The following is a 25,379-nucleotide window of genomic DNA, read 5'->3' as shown; positions in this document are numbered from 1 at the left end:
GTATGATAGGAAAAATTACTGAACTGAACAAGATTAATACAACATACTTATCAGACGAGGTGCAACTTTTTTCCAATGAGGTGCATGAAGATCTTCTACTAAGGTGCTGGTGAGCTGGGAAATCATTTTCTAATTTGAACCTACATCCTATAAGTTATTGTGGTTCTCTTTTGCGGCAACACACAAAAAACAGTTGTTTACATTAGACATACTGTGAATGACGCAATGGTGCTGACTATTATGATGATTAATGGAAGATAGTATGTAGAAGACTGGTCCATCTGATAATAATATGTATGAATACTATGGTCCACTGATATAAAATATACATATATAATATATTGCATTTTTTGAGTCTACAAAGCTCTGTCTCTTTAGTATTCTTTGGAAGAAGACACAATATGTATTAACCAGATATCTGCGCTGAGAGATATGATGTATTTAAAATCCTGAATTAATATATGGTGATATTAAAAAAGGTAATACATATTGATGTTTTTGTGCCAAAATAGTAGCTACCTGAAGTAATCCACCTTGGAATGGGAATTAGTTGAATAATAATTCTATAAAAAACACTCCTTTTTGCATGGTCTCCCTGTGTTCTTTTGGGTTTCCTCCAGGTTCTCCAGTTTCCTCCCACATTCTGAAGACATGCAGTGGGTTAATTGGCTCCTGTTTAAATTAGCCCTAGTATGTGTGCACAAATTGGCTATGTGCCACCACACTGTTACATGTCCATTTTAATCAGAGCAATTTGATGGGGTTGGGGAAAGACCTAGCAACCAACCTTATAAACGAATTGCCAAGAAAATTCTATAGAAAAAAGGCTTTAAAGCATATTACACACGGTACAAGAGAGCTGGCCCATAGAACTGCAGAGGCTTGCATACAACTGCATGGATATATACATACAAATACAGTGGGGGCGGAAAGTATTCAGACCCCCTTAAATTTTTCACTCTTTGATATATTGCAGCCATTTGCTAAAATCATTTAAGTTCATTTTTTCCCCATTAATGTACACACAGCACCCCATATTAACAGAAAAACACAGAATTGTTGACATTTTTGCAGGTTTATTAAAAAAGAAAAACTGAAATATCACATGATCCTAAGTATTCAGACCCTTATTCAGACATCTTTTAGCCTGGGGCCTTTACAATCTGTATGCATTCAATTTTACTTTATGGTAGGTGGATGTACTGCTGCCCTTGATGCCCGGCTTTGGTTTCACACTGGCGTTGGATATGTGGGCTGCGACACACCCTTACTAGTTTCCGCTTAATTCTGTCATCTCACAGGGGGTTCAGTCATTTTTATTTTTCAGCTGTGATGTTGGCTTCAGGCCATTATGTCAACACTGTACCAATGGGGATTCATCTGGGGGTATGATGCTGTACCTGGACTGGGAGCCGGTGTTAGTTTTCTCATCCAGATCCCAGTTCTGTCATGTCCCCAATTTTTTAGAGAGGCATCCTGACGGTGCACTGTGCTGGCTATTTATGTCTGGGCATATAATATTTGTTTGTCCCTCTATGGGCCATGTCACACTGATTCAGTTCCAGTCATTGTTAACTTTATTATGTCCTTATTACATTTTTCCAAACATTTTGGCTGTGATACTTGTACTAGGTCGTGGTTTGCTAGCCATTCCTAAAGCACTCTCAGTGTCTTATGCTGTGCCCTTAGTGGGGGCGGGGCCTGGTCGCTCATCTTCCAATGAAAGAGGGGCGGCGATGATGCCGTATCCCGGCAGTGCTATCCTCCCTCTGCACATGGGGCTTGGAATGCAGGCCCCCCTATGTGAGGGGTTAATGTTGCTAGCCGTTGACAGGCAATGATGTGCTGTCCTGTCTTGCTAGTCCCACTAAGAGGCTTGGAACACAGGCCGGATATGCTTGTCTTTCCCTGCCTGCTCCAAAACGAGGCTTGGTGATGATGTGTCATCCTGTCCTGCCGGCCCTGAAAGAGGCTTGGAACGCAAGCCGGATGTATTTGTTTCTTCCTGCCTGCTTCAAAACGAGGCTTGGAACACAAGCTGCCCTCACCAGTTTAATCTTTATTTGTTTCTACATGTATATAGCCTTGTTTTACTTACATCTTTTGAACTGTAAACAGTTAGGCCATATTAATGCTGTATCCTTAGTATTATGGATGTCTTATATTTTATTATGGTTGTTTTATTTCCGGTTCCTCCATTTTGGGGGCGGATCCACTCATTTACAAATTTTTGTACAGTCTATAAGTAAGAGCAATGTGGGGAGGCTGGTTTATGCCCCTGTTGAAGACTATTCAGTCGAAACGCATAGGGCTAACATTTTCAGCTTCCCACATTGCCATTTTTAACCTGTTTGTGATCACTTTTATCTGTTCATGGTTTTTATCCAATAAATCCCATTTTTGACCTACACCATGTGGAGCTTCCTTTTTTCTTTCTCCGTGGCCCCATTTTGATCTGCTTCTTTGGGATCTTTGCGGTCTGGAATTGAAGGACGTATTCGGGAGCTGTTCGACTTCCACCTGTGACTACCACTCCTTACCGGTGACCGCGGCCTGTGGGACATCATCCGGCTGGATATCACAGAAGATCATCCCCTTATGCCTATTTGACGTACTGTTATACGGTATGTGCGTCCTACGGATCAGGTAAGGGTATCCATTTATTTTCATTGAAGATCTGTGTGCTGTGGTATCTGCTGTTCCCATTCGAGTGCCCACACGCCTCCTGGCGTCTACTGTTATCCTCCTGTTGGAGAAGACATCCTCCTTTATCTCACATGTTATGGACTTTCACCATTTGCCGTCCCATTCTTCACTTGGACATTTTGATTAACTAGAGCTGGGCCTACTGCCGGCTTTTCACATTAATATGCTGTCTTATGTACATGTTTATTCAGTACTTTATTGGTTTTTCACTTATTTGTCTAGTATATGCTAGATACTCTTAGTGCTGCACTTTGGTTTCATGTGTCTTGCACTGAGAAGAGGCTTCCGTCGGGCCACTCCGCCATAAAGCCTTGACTGGTGGAGGGATGCAGTGATGATTGATTTTCTACAACTTTCTCCCGTCTCCTGACTGCATCTCTGGAGCTCAGCCACAGTGATCTTTGGGTTATTCTTTACCTCTCTCACCAAGGCTCTTCTCCCCTGATAGCTCAGTTTGGCCGGACGGCCAGCTCTAGGAAGGGTTCTGGTCATCCCAAACGTCTTCCATTTAGGGTTTATGGAGGACACTGTGCTCTTAGGAACCTTAAGTGCAGCAGAATTTTTTTGTAATCTTGGCCAGATCTGTGCCTTGCCACAATTCTGTCTCTGAGCTCTTCAGGCAGTTCCTTTCACCTCATGATTCTCATTTGCTCTGACATGCACTGTGAGCTGTAAGGTCTTATATAGACAGGTGTGTGGCTTTCCTAATCAAGTCCAATCAGTATAATCAAACACAGCTGGACTCAAATGAAGGTGTAGAACCATCTCAAGGATGATCAGAAGAAATGGACAGCACCTAAATTAAATATATGAGTGTCACAACAAAAGGTCTGAATACTTAGGACCATGTGATATTTCAGTTTTTTCTTTTTTAATAAATCTGCAAAAATGTCAACAATTCTGTGTTTTTCTGTCAATATGGGGTGCTGCATGTACATTAATGAGGAAAAAATGAACTTAAATGATTTTAGCAAATGGTTGCAATATAACAAAGAGTCAAAAATTTAAGGGAGTCTGAATACTTACTTTCTGTCCCCACTGTAAGTGTTTGGGATTTAATCAATAGCTGTTTAAAAATAATAATCAACTGGAACACACCTTTGTCTTTTTTTATACTCTCTCTCTCTCTCTCTCTCTTTTCATCAGATATAATCTCAAGTTATCTTCTGCTTGTGGTCTTACTTCTGATCAGCAGTACTTTTTTATATGGAGTCATAGTGGTAAGTGAATCATGATTTTACATTTTAAATTGATGTCATATGTTAAGAGCTTTACCAATCATTGTAGGCAAATAAACTGACCATAAACCATAAAACAACAAACTGTAAAAGAAGAAAAAAACACTTACAGTATGTTTTGTTTGCCAAATATATGTATATATTTTATATATATATATATATATATATATATATATATATATATATATATATATATATATATATATAACCTGTGACTGCTCCATCATCATATTCAGAAGGTTTTAGTAAGGGATTAAAAAAAAAAAACACTTACCACCAATAAATGAATGACTTTCTGCCTCAGAAGAAGCAGCACACTGTTTGGGCTGGTAAACTGTTTTGTGGCATTTTAGATGGTTTTAGATGGCATGTGGAAGAATTAGAACAGTGATTTACATTCTTTTTTATAGAATAGGTTTTATTGAACAGCTTTTAGGGGAGACACTTGGGGAGCTCAGAGCACAAAACATCATAATCCCTTCCAGATACAATATTACAGCAATAAAACACAAATGTGACAACTCTTCAGTAGGGTTGAAAACATTAGTTCTGGACACATATTACACACGTAATTTTTGAAAATATATATTTGATGTGCAACCCAGTGTTTCCAAAGAACAAAGAACAGCCCATACAAAAAAAGAAGAAAGAAAAGGGCTGTCCAAAAAGATATACAAGAAAAGGAAAACTAAAAAAAAACCAAGAAGGGAGGTAATTAAGTAATAGAAAGAAAAAAAGAGAGAGAAAACAAGTGGAACATTCTTTATTTCTACTGAGACTAATGGCCTGTACACACTATCCGAAAATCGAACAAAAAATATCACTTTCAAAGCGATCGTACGATAATTGGATCGTTAGTACAGAGCTTTCAAGAGCCGATCATGACAGTTCATCCCATATTATCCGATCAGACAAACACGAAAATTTTTCTCGTATGATACCAGATCGGATGATTTTCTTTTAATCAATACTGTTGTCCTAAAATACAATAGAAATACACTACAACACATGACATCACTTCCGATTTTTTAAGCTGTCGTACGAGAATTTTTCATAACGTTCGGAAACAAAACACGGGACTTTCATTCGAGATGCTATTCATTTGCATGACACCTCAAATCGCGGTGTGGGTCTGCCGCGATTGTCGCGTGATAAAACATGCTACAATTACGGCAATCTGCGGGGCACATGTTGCCCAAAAATAGTTCAGGAGCTACTTTTGGGCGACATGCGTCCCGCGATTGCAGCACGTTTTGACGCATGACAAGCGCGGCAGACCCGCACCACGATTTGTGGTGTCATTCAAATGAATGGCATCTCGAATGCGAGTCCCGTGTTTTGTCATTCACACCTTGGTGCTGTCAAATCGTGGGCAGATCCATGGCAAATCTGCCCGCAATTCAAAACGCTGTAGTGTGAATACAGCCTAAAAATGAGAGAAAATCCAAAAGTTTTTGTCACCAGAACTGGAAAATAAGGGAAATCTTTCAAAGGGGATATGTGTTCTGATGACAACTTTCTAGGTGGGGATATCCTTCACTTTGGATACATTTCCTCACACTTTCTTCTTTGTATACAAGACAGACAGTAAATAGAAATCTCTTAATGACACAGAGGGCAAAAATGTGGATTTTTATCAATTCCTACTCTATCCAAAATGAAAAAAATCTGGTAATACAGCTAAATACACAGATGAAATACATACAGTATATGAGAGCAGTTTTACCTTCTAAAAATAATTGTATTCCTGTCCATCCAGAAATGCAATTTACACAGTTCTGCCTCACAGCACGGTTCTAACTGGCAGGGGAGATGATTTCCTGTGCTGCAGTTTCACTTTTGCTTACAAACAGTGCATGTTAGTTGTGGTAATGTACACTGCTATATATATATATATATATATATATATATATATATATATATATATATACACAGTATCTCACAAAAGTGAGTACACCCCTCACATTTTTGTAAATATTTTATTATATCTTTTCATGTGCAACACTGAAGAAATGACACTTTGCTACAAAAGTAAAAGTAGTAAAGTAGTAAAGTAAAGTAGTAAAGTAGTGAGTGTACAGCTTGAATAACAGTGTAAATTTGCTGTCCCCTCAAAATAATTCAATATACAGCCATTAATGTCTAAACCGCTGGCAACAAAAGTGAGTACACCCCTAAGTGAAAATGTGCAAATTGGGCCCAATTAGCCATTTTCCCTCCCCGCTGTCATGTGACTCGTTAGTGCTCTTAGGTGTGAATGGGGAGCAGGTGTATTAAATTTGGTGTCACTCTCTCATACTGGTCACTGGAAGTTCAACATGGCACCTCATGGCAAAGAAAACTGAAACAAATTATTGTTTTTCTGCATAAAGATGGCCTAGGCTATAAAAAGATTGCCAAGACCCTAAAACTGAGCTGCAGCACAATGGCCAAGACCATACAGCGGTTTAACAGGACAGGTTCCACTCAGAACAGGTATCGCCATGGTCGACCAAAGAAGTTCAGTGGACATGCTCAGTGCCATATCTAGGGGTTGTCTTTGGGAAATAGACGTATGAGTGCTGCAAGTATAGCTGCAGAGGTTGAAGGGGTGGGGGGTCAGCCTGTCAGTGCTCAGACCATACGCCACACATTGCATCAAATTGGTCTGCATGACTGTCAGCCCAGAAGGAAGCCTCTTCTAAAGATAATGCACAAGAAAGCCCACAAACAGTTTGCTGAAGACAAGCAGACTAAGGACATGGATTACCGGAACCATGTCCTGTGGTCTGATGAGACCAAGATAAACGTATTTGGTTCAGATGGTGTCAAGCGTGTGTGGCAGCAGCCAGGTGAGGAGTACAAAGACAAGTGTGTCTTGCCTACAGTAAGCATGGTGATTGGAATGTCGTGGTCTGGGGCTGCATGAGTGCTGCCGGCACTGGGGAGCTACAGTTCATTGAGGGAACCATGAATGCCAACATGTACTGTGACATACTGAAGCAGAGCTTGATCCCCTCCCTTCAGAGACTGGGCCGCAGGGCAGTATTCCAACATGATAGTGACCCCAAACACACCTCCAAGACAACCACTGTCTTGCTAAAGAAGCTGAGGGTAAAGGTGATGGACTGGCCAAGCATGTCTCCAGACCTAAACCCTACTGAGCATCTGTGGGGCATCCTCAAACGCAAGGTGGAGGAGTACAAGGTCTCTAACATCCACCAGCTCCATGATGTCGTCATGAAGGAGTGGAAGAGGACTCCAATGGCAACCTGTGAAGTTCTGGTGAACTCCGTGCCCAAGAGGCTTAGGGCAGTTCTGGAAAATAATGGTGGCCACACAAAATATTGACACTTTGGGCCCAATTTGGACATTTTCACTTAGGGGTGTACGCACTTTGGTTGCCAGTGGTTTAGACATTAGTGGCTGTGTGTTGAGTTTTTTGGAGGGGATAGTAAATTTACATTGTTATACAAGCTGTACACTCACTACTTTACATTGTAGCAAAGTGTCATTTCTTCAGTGTTGTCACATGAAAAGGTATAATAAAATATTTACATAAATATGAGGGGTGTACTCACTTTTGTGAGCTACTATATATATATATAGATAGATAGATAGATAGATCTATCTATCTATCTATCTATCTATCTATCTATCTATCTATCTATCTATCTATCTATCTATCTATCTATCTATCTATCTATCTATCTATCTATCTATATCTATATATATATATATATATTACACATCCCATAGTCCACAGTATATAGTCTATCCCCAATGCGAGCAAAAGAAGGTGGCTATGTTCCTACATACAGGGTGACCATGGAGAACAAACATAGCCACCCTCTAACAGGAAGTTGGATCACAGCAGCAAGAAAAAAATTAATTTGGAGATTTTGGAGGAGCCTGAGAGGCTGCAAGGCTGAGAGCAATAAAGGTACTATTTTGAGTTAAGACTGCATACTTGAAAATATTTTTTTTTAAACCAGAGTTTAGTGTCACATTAAGGTAAGCTCTGTTGTGATGTACTTTGCAACCTACATTTAAATGTTTTCTGTTCTTCTGCTACATAGTTCATTTCACCTAACTAAAATGTAAATTTTATTCAAAAATACATTGAATTGAGTTAAAGAGGGTTTATCAGGAGTCTCAGATCTCGATGTATACGTGTCTGAACACATCTGTTAGTGTCTAGGTGCATAATTATCTCTGGTTCTGCAATCATTAAAATTGGCAACATGATCTTGGGATTTGCCAGTCTGAAAATCTTTATACAGTAAATTAAATCTCAGCATCAAGTTATATTTGTTATATAAAAACAGAAATTGGAGGCCTTTTGTTTCAGAATGTTATAGAACACCTTTAAGGGGCAGTTTTGTTTGCTAAGATAGTCATATTATACAGTATATGGTGGGAGTCTCTTTAAAACAAACGCATAACTGTATTTATTTTTTCCTTCTTTTTCCTGTGTTTTAGAATCAAAGATCTTTGGTTATTCCATTTTTGGCTTTGCAGACAATGGATTTGATCCTAAGTTTTCTCATGTTCTGTAGTTTTTACAGCGATATGCCTTCCAGCCAAACATCTATCACTGAAGACAAGATGGTGCGTGATGTTCTCCAGTACTGTTATTAGCACTCAATTATTTTGCCTTTGCTTTACTTACATTCATAAAACTCCTGTCTATTATTTTCAGGTAATTCTTGATCCTGACACTCCAGCTGGAGTACAGAAAGTTTGTGAAATGTGTCTTAGACTGTTGACTTTTTGTAGTTGCTTTGTTGAAGTGCCAACCTACCTTGATCTCAAGGCTATAAGCTACATGGTAAGTAACAAGCAAAAGTTTACTTTATTTCTAAGAAGGGGGGGGGGGGGGTTGTGATTTACACCCTAATTTGGGTTCACTCTAATTTCACAATCTAATATAGAAGATATATCTTAACTTCATTATGACCATTTCTTTCATTGGTTATTCAAAAGAAAGCACAAGCCAAAGTAACAGTTAAAAACTACCTGGTAAATAAATTCCAAAATTTGAACCATCAGTTGTGCACCACATAACAAAGCTGTTGCAAAGATGCCAATGAGCCAGTGTGCAATTTTATTATGTTTAATGAATAGGGAATATTTATATTATAATGATTACTATTGTTCATAATCACCATCATCATCATCATTGTGCAACAATTGCTTCAGAGTTATGGTTTCCTTCAATATCTACCTTTGTTATGTTCTGATCCTGACCACAGGCCACCATCCCCTGCTTCCAATCTTGCATTTTGACTTCATCTGCCATCTTGCTCTGGGTCGGCCAGTATGTCTCTTTCCACCCACCGTAATCTTGTTGTCTGAATCAATTTTGGTCTACCATCTTCAACCACCTCTTTAATTTGACCAGAACATTTTGAAATGCCAAATTAGCTGTTTTAGAGCAACATCCGACCGTGTGTACGCTCCATCGGACAAACTTTTTCTGTTTCCATCAGACTTTTGTTGGCTGTGCGAATGGACAAACTTTCCGGCAGCAAAAGTCCGATGGAGCAAAGTCCGATCGTGTGTACACAAAAGCATCGGACTTTTGTACAAACTACAGTACGCAGCCGTGAGAATGTTTCCAGCGCGAACCCATCGCGCTGGTTCTCGGTGACAGGGTACTGTACATCTCGCACTGGCTGCAATAGGAAAAACACATTTTCCTACTGCGGCGAGCGCGAGAGGGAATTCCCCTCTGGGGGCATACCAGGCCCTTAGGTCTGGTATGGATTTTAAGGGAAACCCCCTACGCCAAAAAAAACGGCGTGGGGTCCCCCCCAAATACATACCAGACCCCTATCCAAGCACGCAGCCCGGCCGGTCAGGAAAGGGGGTGGGATGAGCGAGCGCCCCCCCTCCTGAGCTGTACCAGGCCTCATGCCCTCAACATGGGGGGTGGGTGCTTTGGGGGAGGGGGGGCGGGGCGGGTGGGGAGCTGCCCCGCAGCATGCCCCGGGACTGTGATGTCATAGGGGGCGGATGTCATAGGGGGCGGAGTCACCGCCTATATAAGTCATAGCAGAGCGCACAGACAGCATTACAGCCGGAGAGAGCGTCCTGTCAACATCTCTGGAAGAGAAGAAGGAAGAAGATGATCCAGATGTCCGGGCTCCTCTGCTAGCAAAAGAGCGGCAAAAGAGCAGAAGATAGCAGCCTGGCAGAAAGAAGAAGGCACCAGAGAAGAACCAGAGAGCACGGAGACGACACTGGAGAGAGGGAGAAGATGCCGGAGAGACCCCCGAAGTCAGAAGAAGACCCCTGAAGATGGAAGAAGACCCCGGAGCTGCCTAATAAATTCATTTTAAAACCTGTGTAGTGTGGTTTTTTTAATTGACACTTTTTTCCTAGGTGAATGGGTAGGGGTATGCTGTACCCCATACTCATTCACATAGGGTGGGGGGCTGGGATCTGGGGGCCCTCTTATTAATGGCCAGGGTTGTCGGGAAGAGGCCCTTGTCCTCATCAACATGGGGACAAGGTGCTTTGGGGTGGGGGGCCGCAGGGTGCCCCCTCCCCCAAAGCACCCACCCCTCATGTTGAGGGCATGCGGCCTGGTACGGCTCAGGAGGGGGGGGGCGCTCGCTCGTCCCCACCCCCTTTCGGGATGCGTGCTCGGATAGGGGTCTGGTATGGATTTGGGGGGGACCCCCACGCCTTTTTTTTGGTGTAGGGGGTTCCCCTTAAAATCCATACCAGACCTAAGGGCCTGGTATGCCCCTGGAGGGGAACCCATGCCGTTTTTTTATTTAAAATTTGGCGTGGAGTTCCCCCTCAAGATTCATACCAAACACAGTGCCTGGCAAGTCGGATCCCCGCACCAGTGTGATCCCGGCTCACATGGTGTCAATCTCACCAGTAAAAGTGGCGAGATTGACACAATATCAGACGACAATACAGAAGTTGTCCAAAGGGTGGTGGTAAAGAGCTGGAAAACCACGTGATTTGGTGAAAGTTGGCTGGAAAAGTCCTGTCGTCTGTATGCAAGACAAACTTCTAGCCAAGCCCTTTGTAAAAAAATCCAAGGGAAAGTTTGTACAAAGTCCTATCGTGTGTATGGGGCTTAAGAGCAATGCACATTATTTCTGATAATATAAACTCATTATATCTTTCATAAAGGTTTTTATTTCTTGATCCACACATTCCATTTTCAAGTACACCTCTCTATATTCCCCTAAGCACCGTGCTATCAAATATGTCCAACCTTTTCTTATATTCTTGTGACCAGCTTAAATATTCAGTTTTATACATGACAGATAATCAAGTGTCTTATGTAGCTGAACTTTGGTTGTCTTTCTCAAAAGTTTGGATTTCAATTAATTTGTGCATGAGGATCTGCTGCCAATCATTACACCAACTTCAGTTCTGTCACCAATACAATTCTCTGATTTTACCTTTAGACATTTAAGAGAAAAATGTCATCCGTGTTTATTCCTCTTCTTCATCACTTCTAGCATTAGCCATGTACTTGGTTTTCTCCTGATTAACCATACATCCCATACTACATGCTGTATTTTCTAGTGCCTTGGAGCTTGGATTTGGGTGTTTACATATCTTGCAACAGTGTCAGTTTTATCAGAATATATGTTCTTGTTTGATAAAGATGTGGCCTGTTGTTTGCATTCCTAGCTTTCTAAAATGCTCTCCAGTGCCTCATCAAAGAGAAAATGTGCCAATGCATAAGCATGCTTTAATCCAGGAGTCTCCAAACTTTCTAAACAAAAGGGCCAGTTTACTGTCCTTCAGACTTAATGGGGGCCGGACTGTGGCCATGGGGAGTTAAAAGGGTACTTATGTCAGTTGGAATAAACAATGTCCCACCTTTGGTGTCAGTGGGAGGAATAGTGTTCCATCGTTGGTGTCATTGGGAGGAATTGTGCCCTTTCATTGGTGTCAGTGGTGGGGCAGATAAAAGCAAGCAAAGGGTCGCAGTTTGGAGACCACTGCTTTAATCCATCAAAGCAGATTTAAATACAATCACCAAATTCTCTTTTAACACATAATGTCATTTAAAAAGTAACTTTCAATATTTTGAAATCTGTGGCTATAATTATAGCAATACTGATGATTTTGTCACTAAGGTCTGTGTTCAGGCCATTTTTGTTATAGAGTGACTCCTTGGGAGTGGGTGCCTTCATTGTCACCCAGTCATATAAGCTTCTGAAACTACAAGCGGTCATTTTAACAACAGATATGTACCATCAAATATCTGGTTCAGATGGTGTCAAGCGTGTGTGTCGGCAACCAGGTGAGGAGTACAAAGATAAAAAAAAAGAAAGGGCGCACCAGCCATGTGCATTATCCTTTGGATGTGAATTTATTAAAAACGATAAAAAGAAACTACTCACACACAGTTATAGAAGATCTCCGCGTCATCCATCGCCCGCTGATGATGTAGGCAGCGAAGAGCGGATCAGCGCTATATTACTGAAGGCAGCACTATTGAGGTCAAATAAAGACCTACCATAGCCATATGAGTGAACCGCTCGTTAGGCTAGATAGAGTACAGTAGGTACTTAGTGCCAGCCCAATTAGAACCACTTAAGTGCTCTGTGATATTAGGTGATTTTGTGATCCTCAGGATCCTCATTGAGTCCCCCACGGGTCATGCTTCTGAGGGTGAAGATCCAGCGGTATGAGTACACATATATATGGCATGCATAGGGATATACATATACAATGTATAGTTATACTATGATCTTTTTTCAGCTTGTTTCACTTTCTGTTAGTGCTCAAATGTCATTTTTATTTGTTTCCTCTTTACTTATAGGGGTCGTATTACCCTTTGTTCTGCCTATATAACTGCTCAGGCAGCAATTGGGTAATTGGGCTGTGTTTGGTGGTGGGTAGTATGTGCAGGAGAGGAGTGGGGTGTGTTTGGTGGTGGGTAGTATGTGCAGGAGAGGAGTGGGGTGTGTTTGGTGGTGGGTAGTATGTGCAGGAGAGGAGTGGGGTGTGTTTGATGGTGGGTAGTATGTGCAGGAGAGGAGTGGGGTGTGCTTGGTGGTAGTATGTGCAGGAGAGGAGTGCGGAATGTATGGAGGTGGGTAGTATGTGCATGAGAGGGGTCTGGCGTGTATGAAGGTGGGTAGTATGTGCAGGGAGAGGGGTATGGAGTTTATGGAGATGGGTAGTATGTGCAGGAGAGGAGTGTGGAGTGTATGGTGGTGGGTATTATGTGCAGGTAAGGAATGCAGAGTGTATGGTGGTGGGTATTATGTGCAGAAGAGCAGTGTGGAATGTATGGAGGTGGGTATTATGTGCAGAAGTGGAGTGCGGAGTGTATGGAGGTGGGTAGTATGTGCAGGTGAGGAGCGCAGAGTGTACAGTGGTGGGTATTATGTTCAGTATTGTGTCACTAGGGAAGTGGACGTTGTCAGTATTTTTTTCTTATTATTATTATTTTTTACAATTACATTTTTTAGTATTTTTTTTTTTTCATTTTTTCAAAATGCTTTTTGGCATTCAGTGGGTGGTGCCAATAGCGCAGTGGACGGTGTCACTAGAGCAATGGACAGGTCAGAATTTTTTTTTATTTTATTTTTTACAATTACATAAAAAAAAAATTAAAAAATTAAAAATTATTTTTTACAATTACATTTTTTAAATAATTTCTTAAAATCTATTTTTGTATTATTTTATTTTTTTCACAATGATTTGGGGGGGGGGGATTTGGACAGTGTCAGTAGGTCAGTGGACGGTGTCAGTAGTTTTTTGGTTTTTATTATCTTATTATCTATTAATTTTTACGATTTTGTTGTTTATTTTAATTTTTTTGATATTTCTCCTAATATTTTTTTTTCACAGTGCTTCCGGGGAAGGGGGTGGGGGGTATAAGGCAGTGGACGATGTCAATAGGGCAGAGGTTGTTGTCAGTAGAGCAGTGGATGGTGTCAGTTTTTAATTTTTTGTATTTATTTTTTTTTACAAATTCATTTTTTTTTGTAATTTTTTTTTTGGGAGGGGGTGGGGGGGTTGAGGCAGTGGAAAGTGTAGGCAGGGCAGGGAGGGGGGTGGAGTCAGTAGTTTTTTTATTTTATTTTTTTACAAATTATATTTTTTAAATTTTTGTTTTACAATTATTTTTATTTTTTTAAATTATTTTTTAATACTTTTTGCAATATTGTTTTTTTTTTTTTTTTTTTTTTTTTTTAATCAGCCTTGTCGGTGGTCTTTGGTGAGATATGAGGGGTCTAAAGAGACCCCTGACATCTCCCCTTTGAGACAGGGAAAGGGACTGAGGACACAGATTCCAAAGTCCCTTTCTCAGCATTGAAGATAAATGAACAGGAGACAGAGGCTCCTGTCTATTCATAAACTGAAGCAGAGTAACACACAGGTTACTCTGCTCAGTTATTACAGGTCATAGAGAGCGCTCGGTAACGATCGCTCTCTGTGTCCAATTCAGAAAAGGAAGGGGCCAGTAAATTACATATTTACTGGCCCCTTCCTCAGCTCTCCATCCTGACACATCCCACAATGAGTGGGGGGCGGAGGAGGAGGACACAGTGGGCCAGAGGAGAATGGGGGGGCGGAGGAGGAAGAGAACGGGGGAGCAGACAAGGAGGACCCAGCGAGCTGGGAGAGCACATGGGGAGCAGAGAAGGAGTATGGGAGGAGGAGAAGGACATGGAGAACAGCCCGGAGGATCGGTGCGGCGGGAGGGACAGCTGTAAGCACCAATAGCCGTGGGAAGAGAGGAAGAAAAGGGGCTGTCATGCAGGCAGATCGGTGCTTACAGCTGTCCCTCCTGCTGCACCGATCATCCCCGGCTGTGAAGGGACAATCATCCATGTGTGCAGGGTGGGTCACAATGGGCCCCCCTCCCCTCGGAGGCCCGTGTACAGTGAACACCCTACACACATGGATTATACGCCACTGTACCAAAATCAAAATAAAGAAAAAAAAAAGGGAGCAGCACTAAAGGATAAAGGATGCAACCCCCTTTTACATGGGCGATCCATTCAGGTCCGCCTCTCAGTTTTTCAGGCTGACCTGATCGGACCCTCCAGTCTCTTTTATGGAGCAGAAGATGTCCGCTGACACCTGCTCCTGCCGCCATTCGATCCGATCCTGTCCACCAAAAAGAGATAGATGGTGGACCTTTTCCCCATCCTCCTGGTGGATCGGATCAGATGGCATTGGATGGAAACGGAGAGGCAGTCCATTTCTATCTGATTGTCCTATAGAGGAGAGTGGGACTATGTCTGTGTCCGCTCTGCATAGTGGAGCGGACATGGACCTGTCATTAGCCTGCTCAGCGGGATTGGCTGAGAGATCCCCTGCTAAGCAAGTGGATTCTGCTTCACGGAGGCGCTCGTGTGAAAGGGGCCTAAAGGGCAATAATAAAAAAGCGCGGTTCCTTTGAAATACAATGCTTGGGGGATGCCCTAAACCTGCCTGTGAAAACGTGCACCTTTACGATGTACTGCAGCTAAAGTGACATATAAAAAGAAAAAAATATATAAATTGCTGGCTTATGACATTCCCTGGCTACTTTTTCCTGCTTGTAAACAAGCAGCTGTATGATGTACATATTTCCGTGGCTTTTCGGTAGAGCTACTATTATTGCTATCTGAAATGAATTGTTCATAAAAGATGCAGAGTACAGAAAATCCTGCTCCATTTTTTTGATTTTCCTTAGGAAGAGATAAAGATTTCTCAAGCTGGTGACAATTATCATTGCTGAAAACACAAGCTTTTAGCCTTTCGTATACTTGCTGAGAATACTGGGAAAGTTCACCACTGGGTTCCTAGACAGCAGTGAAGACCTAATGGGAGATCAGATTGGGTCACTGTTTATTGCTTATTTGTTAACGCACCCTGCCAGCTGCCACCAATCTTGGAGAAGCCATATTACAGGCCGACATTATATAGTATATGGTTGGACTAATTATCTTTAATTTTAGGGCTTTTATTAAGACTGAAATCAGAATAGGCCATGATCTTGAAAAAAATGTTATAGAGTACACCAGCTGCCTGTGCTAGTATAGCTATATTTATGTTCTGTGTTTATCTTTATGACACCCATTAGCAATTAGGTTCAGGGTACAAAATAGTAATGAGCACTTTTCTTTATCTTCTCAGAATTATATTTTGGTGAACAAAGTCCCCTCTCAGAAATATACCACCAGACTGATCATCTTCACTTTGCTCCACGCTGCTGTGATTTTGTACAAGGTAACATTTCTCTGTTTGAGTACACATGTCTAAACTTTATAGAAAGCTTTTTAATCAAACCGAGTGAGCAGAAAAAAAAGGCGATTCAGCAGTTCAGTGCGATGTAATTAGCAAGATGAATATATACCATGCCTGCTCCATAAACTTTGCTGCTTAGCACAAGAAGAGTTCCAGCACTCACTGGAATAAACACTGTGCATTGTCTAGCAAAATACTATTAAAAGGTCATCAGAAGATGAAGATTACTGAAAAAAATAAGGTTATGTACTTAAAACCTAAAGTTAATTAGGTTTTGTAAATGCTGAAAATCAAAACTGTCCAGGCAACAACACCAGAGCAGTGCCAGTGGTCCTTGGAGAAGCCTCTCTGATGAGCTACAGTAGAGCACATAAAACACGCACAGTCGTAAAATTACACGGCTATATAAATGGAACCACAACAACCACAACATGGCTTGCTACCAGAGCATTTCTGGTAAACAGTGTTATTGCATTTTGAACACAATCTATTATTTCTGAAAAATTCCCACTTCCTTTACCTCTTTATCCTGCATACCCTTTTTAACCACTTGACCTCCGGAAGATTTACCCCCCTTAATGACCAGTCCATTTTTTGATATACGGCACTACCATACTTTAACTGACAATTGCGTGGTCATGCAACACCCAAATTAAATGTATGTCCTTTTTTTCTCCACAAATAGAGCTTTCTTTGGGTGGTGTTTGATTACCTTTGCATTTTTTATTTTTTGCGCTATAAACAAAAAAAAGTCTAGCCAGTGTTTTACTATACTATGTGAGGTGCTTTTACTAATGGAAGAGATGGGGGGAGGGACACAAGCTCCATCCCTTCCCTCCTGTCAGAACAGTGATCTGCCTTGTTTACATAGGCAGATCACAGTTCTGGCTCTATGCCTGACGATCGGTGGGTGCCAGAGGACATCAAGTACCCTGCCCCCGCCGATCGGCTTCTGCTGTGTGTAATCGCAGAGGAAGGGAGTAGCGTCAGGTCATATATATATACAGGATCCGGCACACAGGTGCCGCCCTGTAGCAGTGGAACTGCTATAGGGCGGACCTAAAGTGGTTAAAAAAAATATATACAGTTGTGTGAAAATGTATTTGCCCCCTTTCAGATTTTTTATTTTTTTGCATATTTGTCACACTTAAATGACTCAGATCATCAAACAAATGTTATTATTACACAAAGATAACCCAAGTAAATACAAAATGCAGTTTCTAAATGATGGTTTAATTTATTAAGGCAAAAAAGCTGCCCAAACCTGCCTGGCTTTATGTGAAAAAGTAATTGCCCCCTAAACCTAACAACTGGTTGTGCCATCCTTGGCAGCAACAACTGCAATCAAGCGTTTGCGATAACTGTCAATGAGTCTTTCACATTGCTGTGGAGCAATTTTGGCCCACTCTTCTTTGCAGAATTATTTTAATTCAGCCACATTGGAAGGTTTTCCAGCATAAACGGCCTGTGTAAGGTCATGATACAGCATCTCAATTGGATTTAAGTCCGGTCTTTGACTAGGCCACTCCAAAACCTAAATTTTGTTTTGTTTGAAACATTTGGAGGTGGACTTGCTGTTGTGTTTCAGATCATTGTCCTGCTGCATAATCCAAGTGCACTTAAGCTTGAGGTCACAAACTGATGGCCGAACATTCTCCTTTAGGATTTTCTGGTAGATCTCAGAATTCATGGTTCCATCAATTATGGTAAGTCGTCCAGGTCCTGAAGCTGCCAAGCAGCCCCAGACCATCATGCTACCACCACCATGTCTGACTATTGGTATGATGTTCTTGTTATGAAATGCTGTATTCGTTTTATGCCAGATGTAACGAGACATACACCTTCCAAAAAGTAAAATTTTTGTCTCATGAGTCCACAGAATATTTGCCTAAAAGTCTTGGGAATAATTAAGATGTTTTTTGGCAAATGTGAGATGAGCCTTTGTGTTCTTTTTGGTCAGCAGTGGCTTTGGGCTTGGAACTCTCCCATGGATGCCATTTTTGCCCAGTCTCTTTCTGTTTGTTAAATCATGAACACTGATTATACCTGAGCAAGTGAGGCCTGCAGTTCTTCAGATGTTGTTCTGGGTTCTTTTTTGACCTCTTGGATGAGTCGTCGTCATGCTCTTGGAGTAATTTTTGTAGACCAGCCACTCCTGGAAAGGTTCACCACTGTTCCATGTTATCTTCATTTGTGGATAATGGCTTTCCCTGTGGTTCACTGGAGTTCCAAAGCCTTAGAAATGGATTTGAAAACCTTCCTAGACCGATACATGTACATTACTTTGTTTCTAATCTGTTCTTGAATTTTTTTAGATTGTGGCATGATGTGTGGCTTTTTGCGATCTGTTAGCGTGCTTCACTTTGTCAGACAGCTTCTATTTATGTGATTTCTTGATTCAATAGGTCTGACAGTAATCGGGCCTGGGTGTGACAAGTGAAATTTAACTCAGCATTCAAAAAAAATGTGGTTAATCACAGTTCATTCATGATTCAGCATTGGAGGGGGCAATTACTTTTTCACATAGGGCCAGGCAGGTTTGAACAGCTTTTTTCCCTTAATAAATGAAATAATAATTTAAAATTTGCATCTTGGATTTACTCAGGTTATCTTTGTGTAATATTAACATTTGTTTGATGATCTGAATCATTTAAGTGTGAGAAATATGCAAAAAAAAAAAAAAAATCAGGAAGGGGGCAAATACTTTTTCACACAACTGTATGTACTTACCCTTTTTAAATCTGATCTGGACATGTGATTCAGCTGCTCTAGTTTCCCTGTGTCAAAATTAGTTGACACATTAGTCAAAATGTCACAAGCACTCATCCAGCCATCTTAAATTCTGACTCTAGTTTTCATAAAGTGCCATTAAACCCATTTCCAGTATTTCACATACATCTATTACCATGAGCAGCAATACATTGCACACTGGAAATACTGAAGCAAAATACATTGTACCTTTTTTCTTTGCTGTATACTGTGATCATGTGACATCTGCCGCTTGCTCCATAATGCGCTGTGAGATCAGGGGGTGGTCAAGCTGGAAACCTGTTACATCGACTGCAGACATCACTGTGGGAAGTTGACTATGTATTCCCATGGTTGCACAAAGCTGATTGGGTGCTGCTGTGGTCACATATGATTTAAAAAAAAAATAGTAGTATAAAATATTAGTTATAATTTCTGCTAAGAGGTGTCATGAGAGGCGGCTAGCAGGGCAGAAGAAGATTCTCAATTATCCCTGCTGGAGCAACTCCCCCCAATAAGACACAGCTGATCATGTGGGGTGGAGAGGGATTCCAATCAACTTACTGAAGCCAATACTTATGCTGATGAGTCATGTGGGGTGCTTCCAGAGGCCAAATGAGGAAATAATTGGATTCCTAATAGAGAGATTCGAAGCATGTGCACATTTTAGTATAATTTCATAATACTGTTTTTATTCCGGATTTTATACCAGCATTAGACAATGATTTGCTTACGTGCAATGAATGAGAGATGAACATAGAATGAAGAGGCTACATATACTCTGGTCTAGAACAGCTTACTGATGACCTCTGTGTGACATGCGCCATAGTAGTCAACTAGGGATTCCCTTCACTCCTCTGTGATTGTACCGCACAATAGCATTGCCAGTTCCCTAGCTAAACAAGATGTAATCGTGGAATAGTTGAAAATAGTGATAGATGAACATTTTGAACCATAAAAACAATTAAAATACAGGTACTAATGAGTAAATCTCAAATTCCTAGCCATTACTGTTCATTATACTTTATATTTATTATTAATTTTATATACAGTAAAGTATGCAAAGAGGCACATGAAAATTTTTAATCATTTGCATAGGCTTTTATATCTTACATACACAAACCCTATTAGTGTTCATTTTTAATGGAATAAAACTCGTAAAAACGAAAATGACAAATAAACAACTAAAAAGTAAAGGTGCAATAAAGAGACATAAAACATCAAGCTGAGCTGAGCATCTAGTTCTTTGCAAGTAACATATAATTCTTTTAAATCTGCACATTATTAAAAAAATAGCTAATTATATAATGATCACTACAAGGTTTTGGACACTACATTTAGTAAACCCATAAATGTACTTCCTGTGAGAGCAAAATTCAGACTGCAAACTAGTCACAAATCTCTGGATAAATGTAAGCCCAATGAAACTAATTACAAAGTAAATAAATTATTTTTTATTTACTTTATTTTGAAAGTAGTTTTGATAAAAAAAGTGACTGATAAAGGCTATAGCAAAATATCATCTTAAAGAGAAGTTTCTGTCCTGGGCAGAAATGTATTTATTTAGTTACACCAACTACCTGCATTTTGTTGGAAGGGAAAGTTGTTTATGGGTAAAGTAACACAAGTCTTTCTTTTGAGTCAATGTGCCAGTCTGCAGCAAGTCTTACACTGACTTTGCCATGGTCCAGTTGGCAGTAGGTAAAAAGAAGTCATAGTCTACATTTGTCAAAGACACACATTCTTTATATAGCATGTAGAGTGATAGTTTAATGGTTCTACCCAATGTCTACAGGCACTTATGATCTCCTGTGTCTGGAAAGTCTTCAAGTCTCTGAATCCTCCGGCAAAGAAGAAAGATGTGCCTCAACAACAAGATTTCACAAAGGTAAGATGGCAAGCTTACCTGTCTACCAGTGATTTTACAATAGCATAAAGGTAGAAAGATGGTAGAGAAATCAGAACTCAAGGGAAGACTTCTGTGCGAGGCCTCCATTCTATGCTGAATATTGGGCAGGGAGATCACCTAATTCTCAGGCATTTCTCATTTTCTGAGAAGTAGTAAGAATATGAATGGAAATAGATATTTTGATCAGAAGCTTTCGTAAGGATTTTTAACCATATGTGTTCTGACCCATTGAAACATGTGTTTCAATGGGTCAGAATCAACACAAGGAAAGAGTGCTGAAATAATTTTTTTTTTGGCCTGAATATATAAAAAAGGACACCGTGGGTTTATAAATTGCCACCTGGGTCAAATGTATATATATAGAGATTTATGTTGTATATTCCATATTTCTTTTAGTTAGACCTCCTCATAGTTTTAGAGTTAGTATTGATTTCCTTTATAGAGACAGTCCCTACCCCCAAGGATATCTAATCTGAACAGAAGCTGCCACATCACATTTGTGACAATATTTAATTACACAGTAATTCCAAAACCAAGTTTGTAAACTTGCAGAGCAGACATGGCCTTAAAAATGAATCTACTGGAAAATGTGAAATGTCCAGATTTCATGGTACCAGGGCCATATTTTTACTACTGGAACCTGTAGGCAAGCACACACAGAGCTCAGCCCCTTAGCTGAAATTACTTCTTTTAGACAAAGCTTGTTTTACAGGTTCCTACCCAGTTTAAAATAAGGAAAGACGCTGTAATTTTACTCAAATATATACAGTATCTCACAAAAGTAAGTACACCCCTCACATTTCATTTTTGTAAATATTTTATTATATCTTTTTATGTGACAACACTGAAGAAATGACACTTCGCTATAATGTAGTGAGTGTAATGTAGTAGTGTAAGTAGTGAGTGTACAGCTTATGTAACAGTTTAAATTTGCTGTCCCTTCAAAATAACTCAACACACAGCCATTAATGGCTAAACCGCTGGCAACAAAAGTGAGTACACCCCTAAGTGAAAATGTCCACATTGGGCCCAATTAGTCATTTTCCCTCCCCGGTGTCATGTGACTCGTTGGTGTTACAAGGTCTCAGGTGTGAATGGGGAGCAGGTGTGTTAAATTTGGTGTTATCGCTCTCACTCTCTCATACTGGTCACTGGAAGTTCAAAATGGCACCTCATGGCAAAGAACTCTCTGAGGATCTGAAAAGAATAATTGTTGCTCTACATAAAGATGGCGTAGGCTATAAGAAGATTGCCAAGACCCTGAAACTGAGCTGAAGCACGGAGGCCAAGACCATACAAAGGTTTAACAGGACAGGTTCCACTCAGAACAGGCCTCACCATGGTCGACCAAAGAAGTTGAGTGCACATGCTCAGCGTCATATCCAGAGGTTGCCTTTGGGAAATAGACGTATGAGTACAGCCAGCATTGCTGTAGAGGTTGAAGGGGTGGGGGGTCAGCCTGTCAGTGCTCATACCTTATGCCGCACACTGCATCAAATTGGTCTGCATGGCTGTCGTCCCAGAAGGAAGCCTCTTCTAAAGATGATGCACAAGAGAGCCCACAAACAGTTTGCTGAAGACAAGCAGACTAAGGACATGGATTACTAGAATCATGTCCTGTGGTCTGATGAGACCAAGATAAACTTATTTGGTTCAGATGGTGTCAAGCGTGTGTGGCAGCAACCAGGTGAGAAGTACAAAGACAAGTGTGTCTTGCCTACAGTCAAGCATGGTGATGGGAGTGTCATGGTCTGGGGCTGCATGAGTGCTGCCGGCACTGGGGAGCTACAGTTCATTGAGGGAATCATGAATGCCAACATGTACTGTGACATACTGAAACAGAGCATGCTCCCCCCCTTCAGAAACGGGGCCGCAGGGAAGTATATTAACATGATAATGACCCCAAACACACCTCCAAGACAACCACTGCCTTGCTAAAGAAGCTGAGGGTTAAGGTGATGGACTGGCCAAGCATGTCACCAGACCTAAACCCTATTGAGCATCTGTGGGGCATAATCAAACAGAAGGTGGAGAAGCGCACGGTTAAAGCGGAGTTCCACACAAAAATGGAACTTCCGCTTTTTGGAACCCTCCCCCCCTCCGGTGTCACATTTGGCACCTTTCAGGGGGGAGGGGGTATTTTCACCCACTTCCGGCATAGACTCCCATGGGAGTCTACGCCTCTTCCCGTCCCCACCGCGCTGTCTCCTGGGAAACACACAGCTCCCAAGAGAGAGCGGGGACCACTTGGGACGCGCAGCGCGACTCGCGCATGCACAGTAGGGAACTGGGAAGTGAAGCCGCAATGCTTCACTTCCTGATTCCCCCGCCTAGGATGGCGGCGGCAGCTGCCGAGAACCGAGCGGGTTCTCGGCGTCGCCTGCCGACATCGCTGGACCCTGGGACAGGTAAGTGGCCATGTATTAAAAGTCAGCAGATGCAGTATTTGTAGCTGCTGGCTTTTAATATTTTTTTTTTTTGGCGGTGTGGGTGGACCCCCGCTTTAAGGCAGTTCTGGAAAATTATGGTGGTCACACAAAATATTGACACTTTGGGCCCATGTGGACATTTTCACTTAGGGGTGTACTCACTTTTGTTGCCAGCAGTTTAGACATTAATGGCTGTGTGTTGAATTATTTTGAGGGGACAGCAAATTTACACTGTTATACAAGCTGTGCACTCAGTAGTTTACATTGTAGCAAAGTGTCATTTCGTCAGTGTTGTCACATGAAAAAATATAATAAAATATTTCCAAAAATGTGAGGGGTGTACTCACTTTTGTGAGATACTGTATATGACTTCTTTGATGCTACTGATGATAGGGGAAAAAATTTGGCCAACAATCAATACAAAAAAAAGCCCTTTTGCTTGAATGGAACCTACTAGATACAAAGGATACACATGGAGAGTGTATCCTTTGTATCTAGTAGTAGTATCAGAGCAGCTAGAGCAGAGGAAATGTGCAGGTTTTAGAAGGAAGGCCCAGGGCATTGCGGTCTTTCCTGAACCCCCAAATACCAGTAGTGCCCAGACTACTAGGGGAAGTGTGGCCTACGGCCATCTGCCTCCACCTAGCCTACAAATGTGGCCATTAGAGTTGCCACTTCATCCCTTTAAACCCGAACACATATTAATTACACAGGTTCAGAGGCTAATTTAATGCAGATAAGGCACCAAGTGAGTTTAATTATCACCTTAATCAGCCAAGGAACCTGTGTAATTAATATGTGTTTGGGTTTAAAGGGATGAGGTGGCAACCCTAGTGACCATCAAGTGACAGACTGTTGGTAGGAGGACATCTATACTCCATCATTGTGGTGGGAGACCGACAGTATTAGCTATTTCTGTGTGCTTAATGGTTTGCTGTCACTGAGTTTCTGCCTATGAGGTATTTCATCGCTCTTATGTTACCTTTGGTTTACAAATATCATACATTACCAGAGTATATACTTCTCTTTGTGCTGATATTGCTTTGTTAACATTGTTCCCTTACACCTGCTTAGTGCATCCTGGCCAGGCTGTTTCACAGACAGCTTGGGAAATGAACGTCATTTATCTGGCTGTACTTACTGTATAATTGTTCCGACTTTAATACATGGTTGATCCTGTCATTGTTGAATCTTCTCTTACAGGGCTTGGCCCTAATAAAAACCTTTGTGTTATTATTTGTGTGTCAGTGATTGTTAGGTCCAATTCAGAATGGGTCATCACTGGAAATTGCAGAGGAGCTCAAACATATCTAGAAGCTCCTTAGATGTTCAGAGCTGCTCTATTTCATTCAGAATGTTTACTACTTTTCAATAATAAAAAAAAGTCACCCAGAAAGCTGTCAATATACTGCTTCTTTATTTTCTACAAATGTTGTTTCTTTGTATTACAGGTAGCACTACCATCCTATGAGGAGGCCGTTAAAACAACATCAAAAGATTTGCCACCTCCATATTCCACTGTCTAAAACACAAGCCTATAAAAGAAACCAGCTTCTGTCCACAGTAATGAGACATTCTTCATGCCTCTAAGTGATGGAGACCAAAGGGAACAGAGTTTCCAATGCAAAGCAACAAAGACCAAAAAGAACTACAGTGCATAGAGGCTGTCTCACTATACAAAGCAATGCTAGTAAACATGTTTTCAAAATCATTTTTGCAGACAGACTGTCTTCAGAATTTCAGGATTACAGCAGAACAACTAAAAATGAATTTTAACTCTTCTTAATACCACGCAAAAGATCTATTGAAATGAGCTGTGCTTTTATATGCAATAAAATGTGCTCAGTATAAACCTATGTGCACTTGTATCATTTTGTGAGTCAAGATTTATAGGGAAGTTTCATTATTAACCTTGGAACAGTAGAACACCAGTGATGGCATAAGAGAAAAATACTTTTAAATTAGAGGAAACATTTGGGAAATCAAAAGTAACTTTTAGATTTGGCAATTAAAGTTTAATTTGCTTTAAAAATAAACTATTGATAATAACACACAAGTTCTGAAACGAGCAGAGTAAAGTACATTATTGATTATAAACACTGTAAAGGTATTACAGTCAATCTGTGACACAGACAA

General features: G+C 40.9%; 1 protein-coding gene across 1 annotated transcript in view; it reads left to right on the top strand.

The window, feature by feature from the left end:
• Positions 1–25,099, top strand: part of LAPTM5 (lysosomal protein transmembrane 5) — a 100,081-nt gene extending 74,982 nt beyond the window's left edge. The window contains exons 3-8 of the mRNA XM_073615571.1: positions 3,853–3,926; positions 8,406–8,534; positions 8,626–8,754; positions 16,047–16,139; positions 20,701–20,793; positions 24,695–25,099. Of these exons, the coding sequence (XP_073471672.1) occupies positions 3,853–3,926; positions 8,406–8,534; positions 8,626–8,754; positions 16,047–16,139; positions 20,701–20,793; positions 24,695–24,769 (593 nt within the window). The 3' untranslated portion in view covers positions 24,770–25,099. The remainder of the gene's footprint in view (positions 1–3,852; positions 3,927–8,405; positions 8,535–8,625; positions 8,755–16,046; positions 16,140–20,700; positions 20,794–24,694) is intronic.
• The last annotated feature ends 280 nt before the right edge of the window (positions 25,100–25,379 follow it).

Source organism: Aquarana catesbeiana, linkage group LG02, assembly GCF_042186555.1.
Source record: "Aquarana catesbeiana isolate 2022-GZ linkage group LG02, ASM4218655v1, whole genome shotgun sequence".
NCBI lineage: Eukaryota > Metazoa > Chordata > Amphibia > Anura > Ranidae > Aquarana > Aquarana catesbeiana.
Note: the sequence above shows the minus strand (reverse complement) of the source record. Positions and strands in the feature narration are given on the sequence as shown.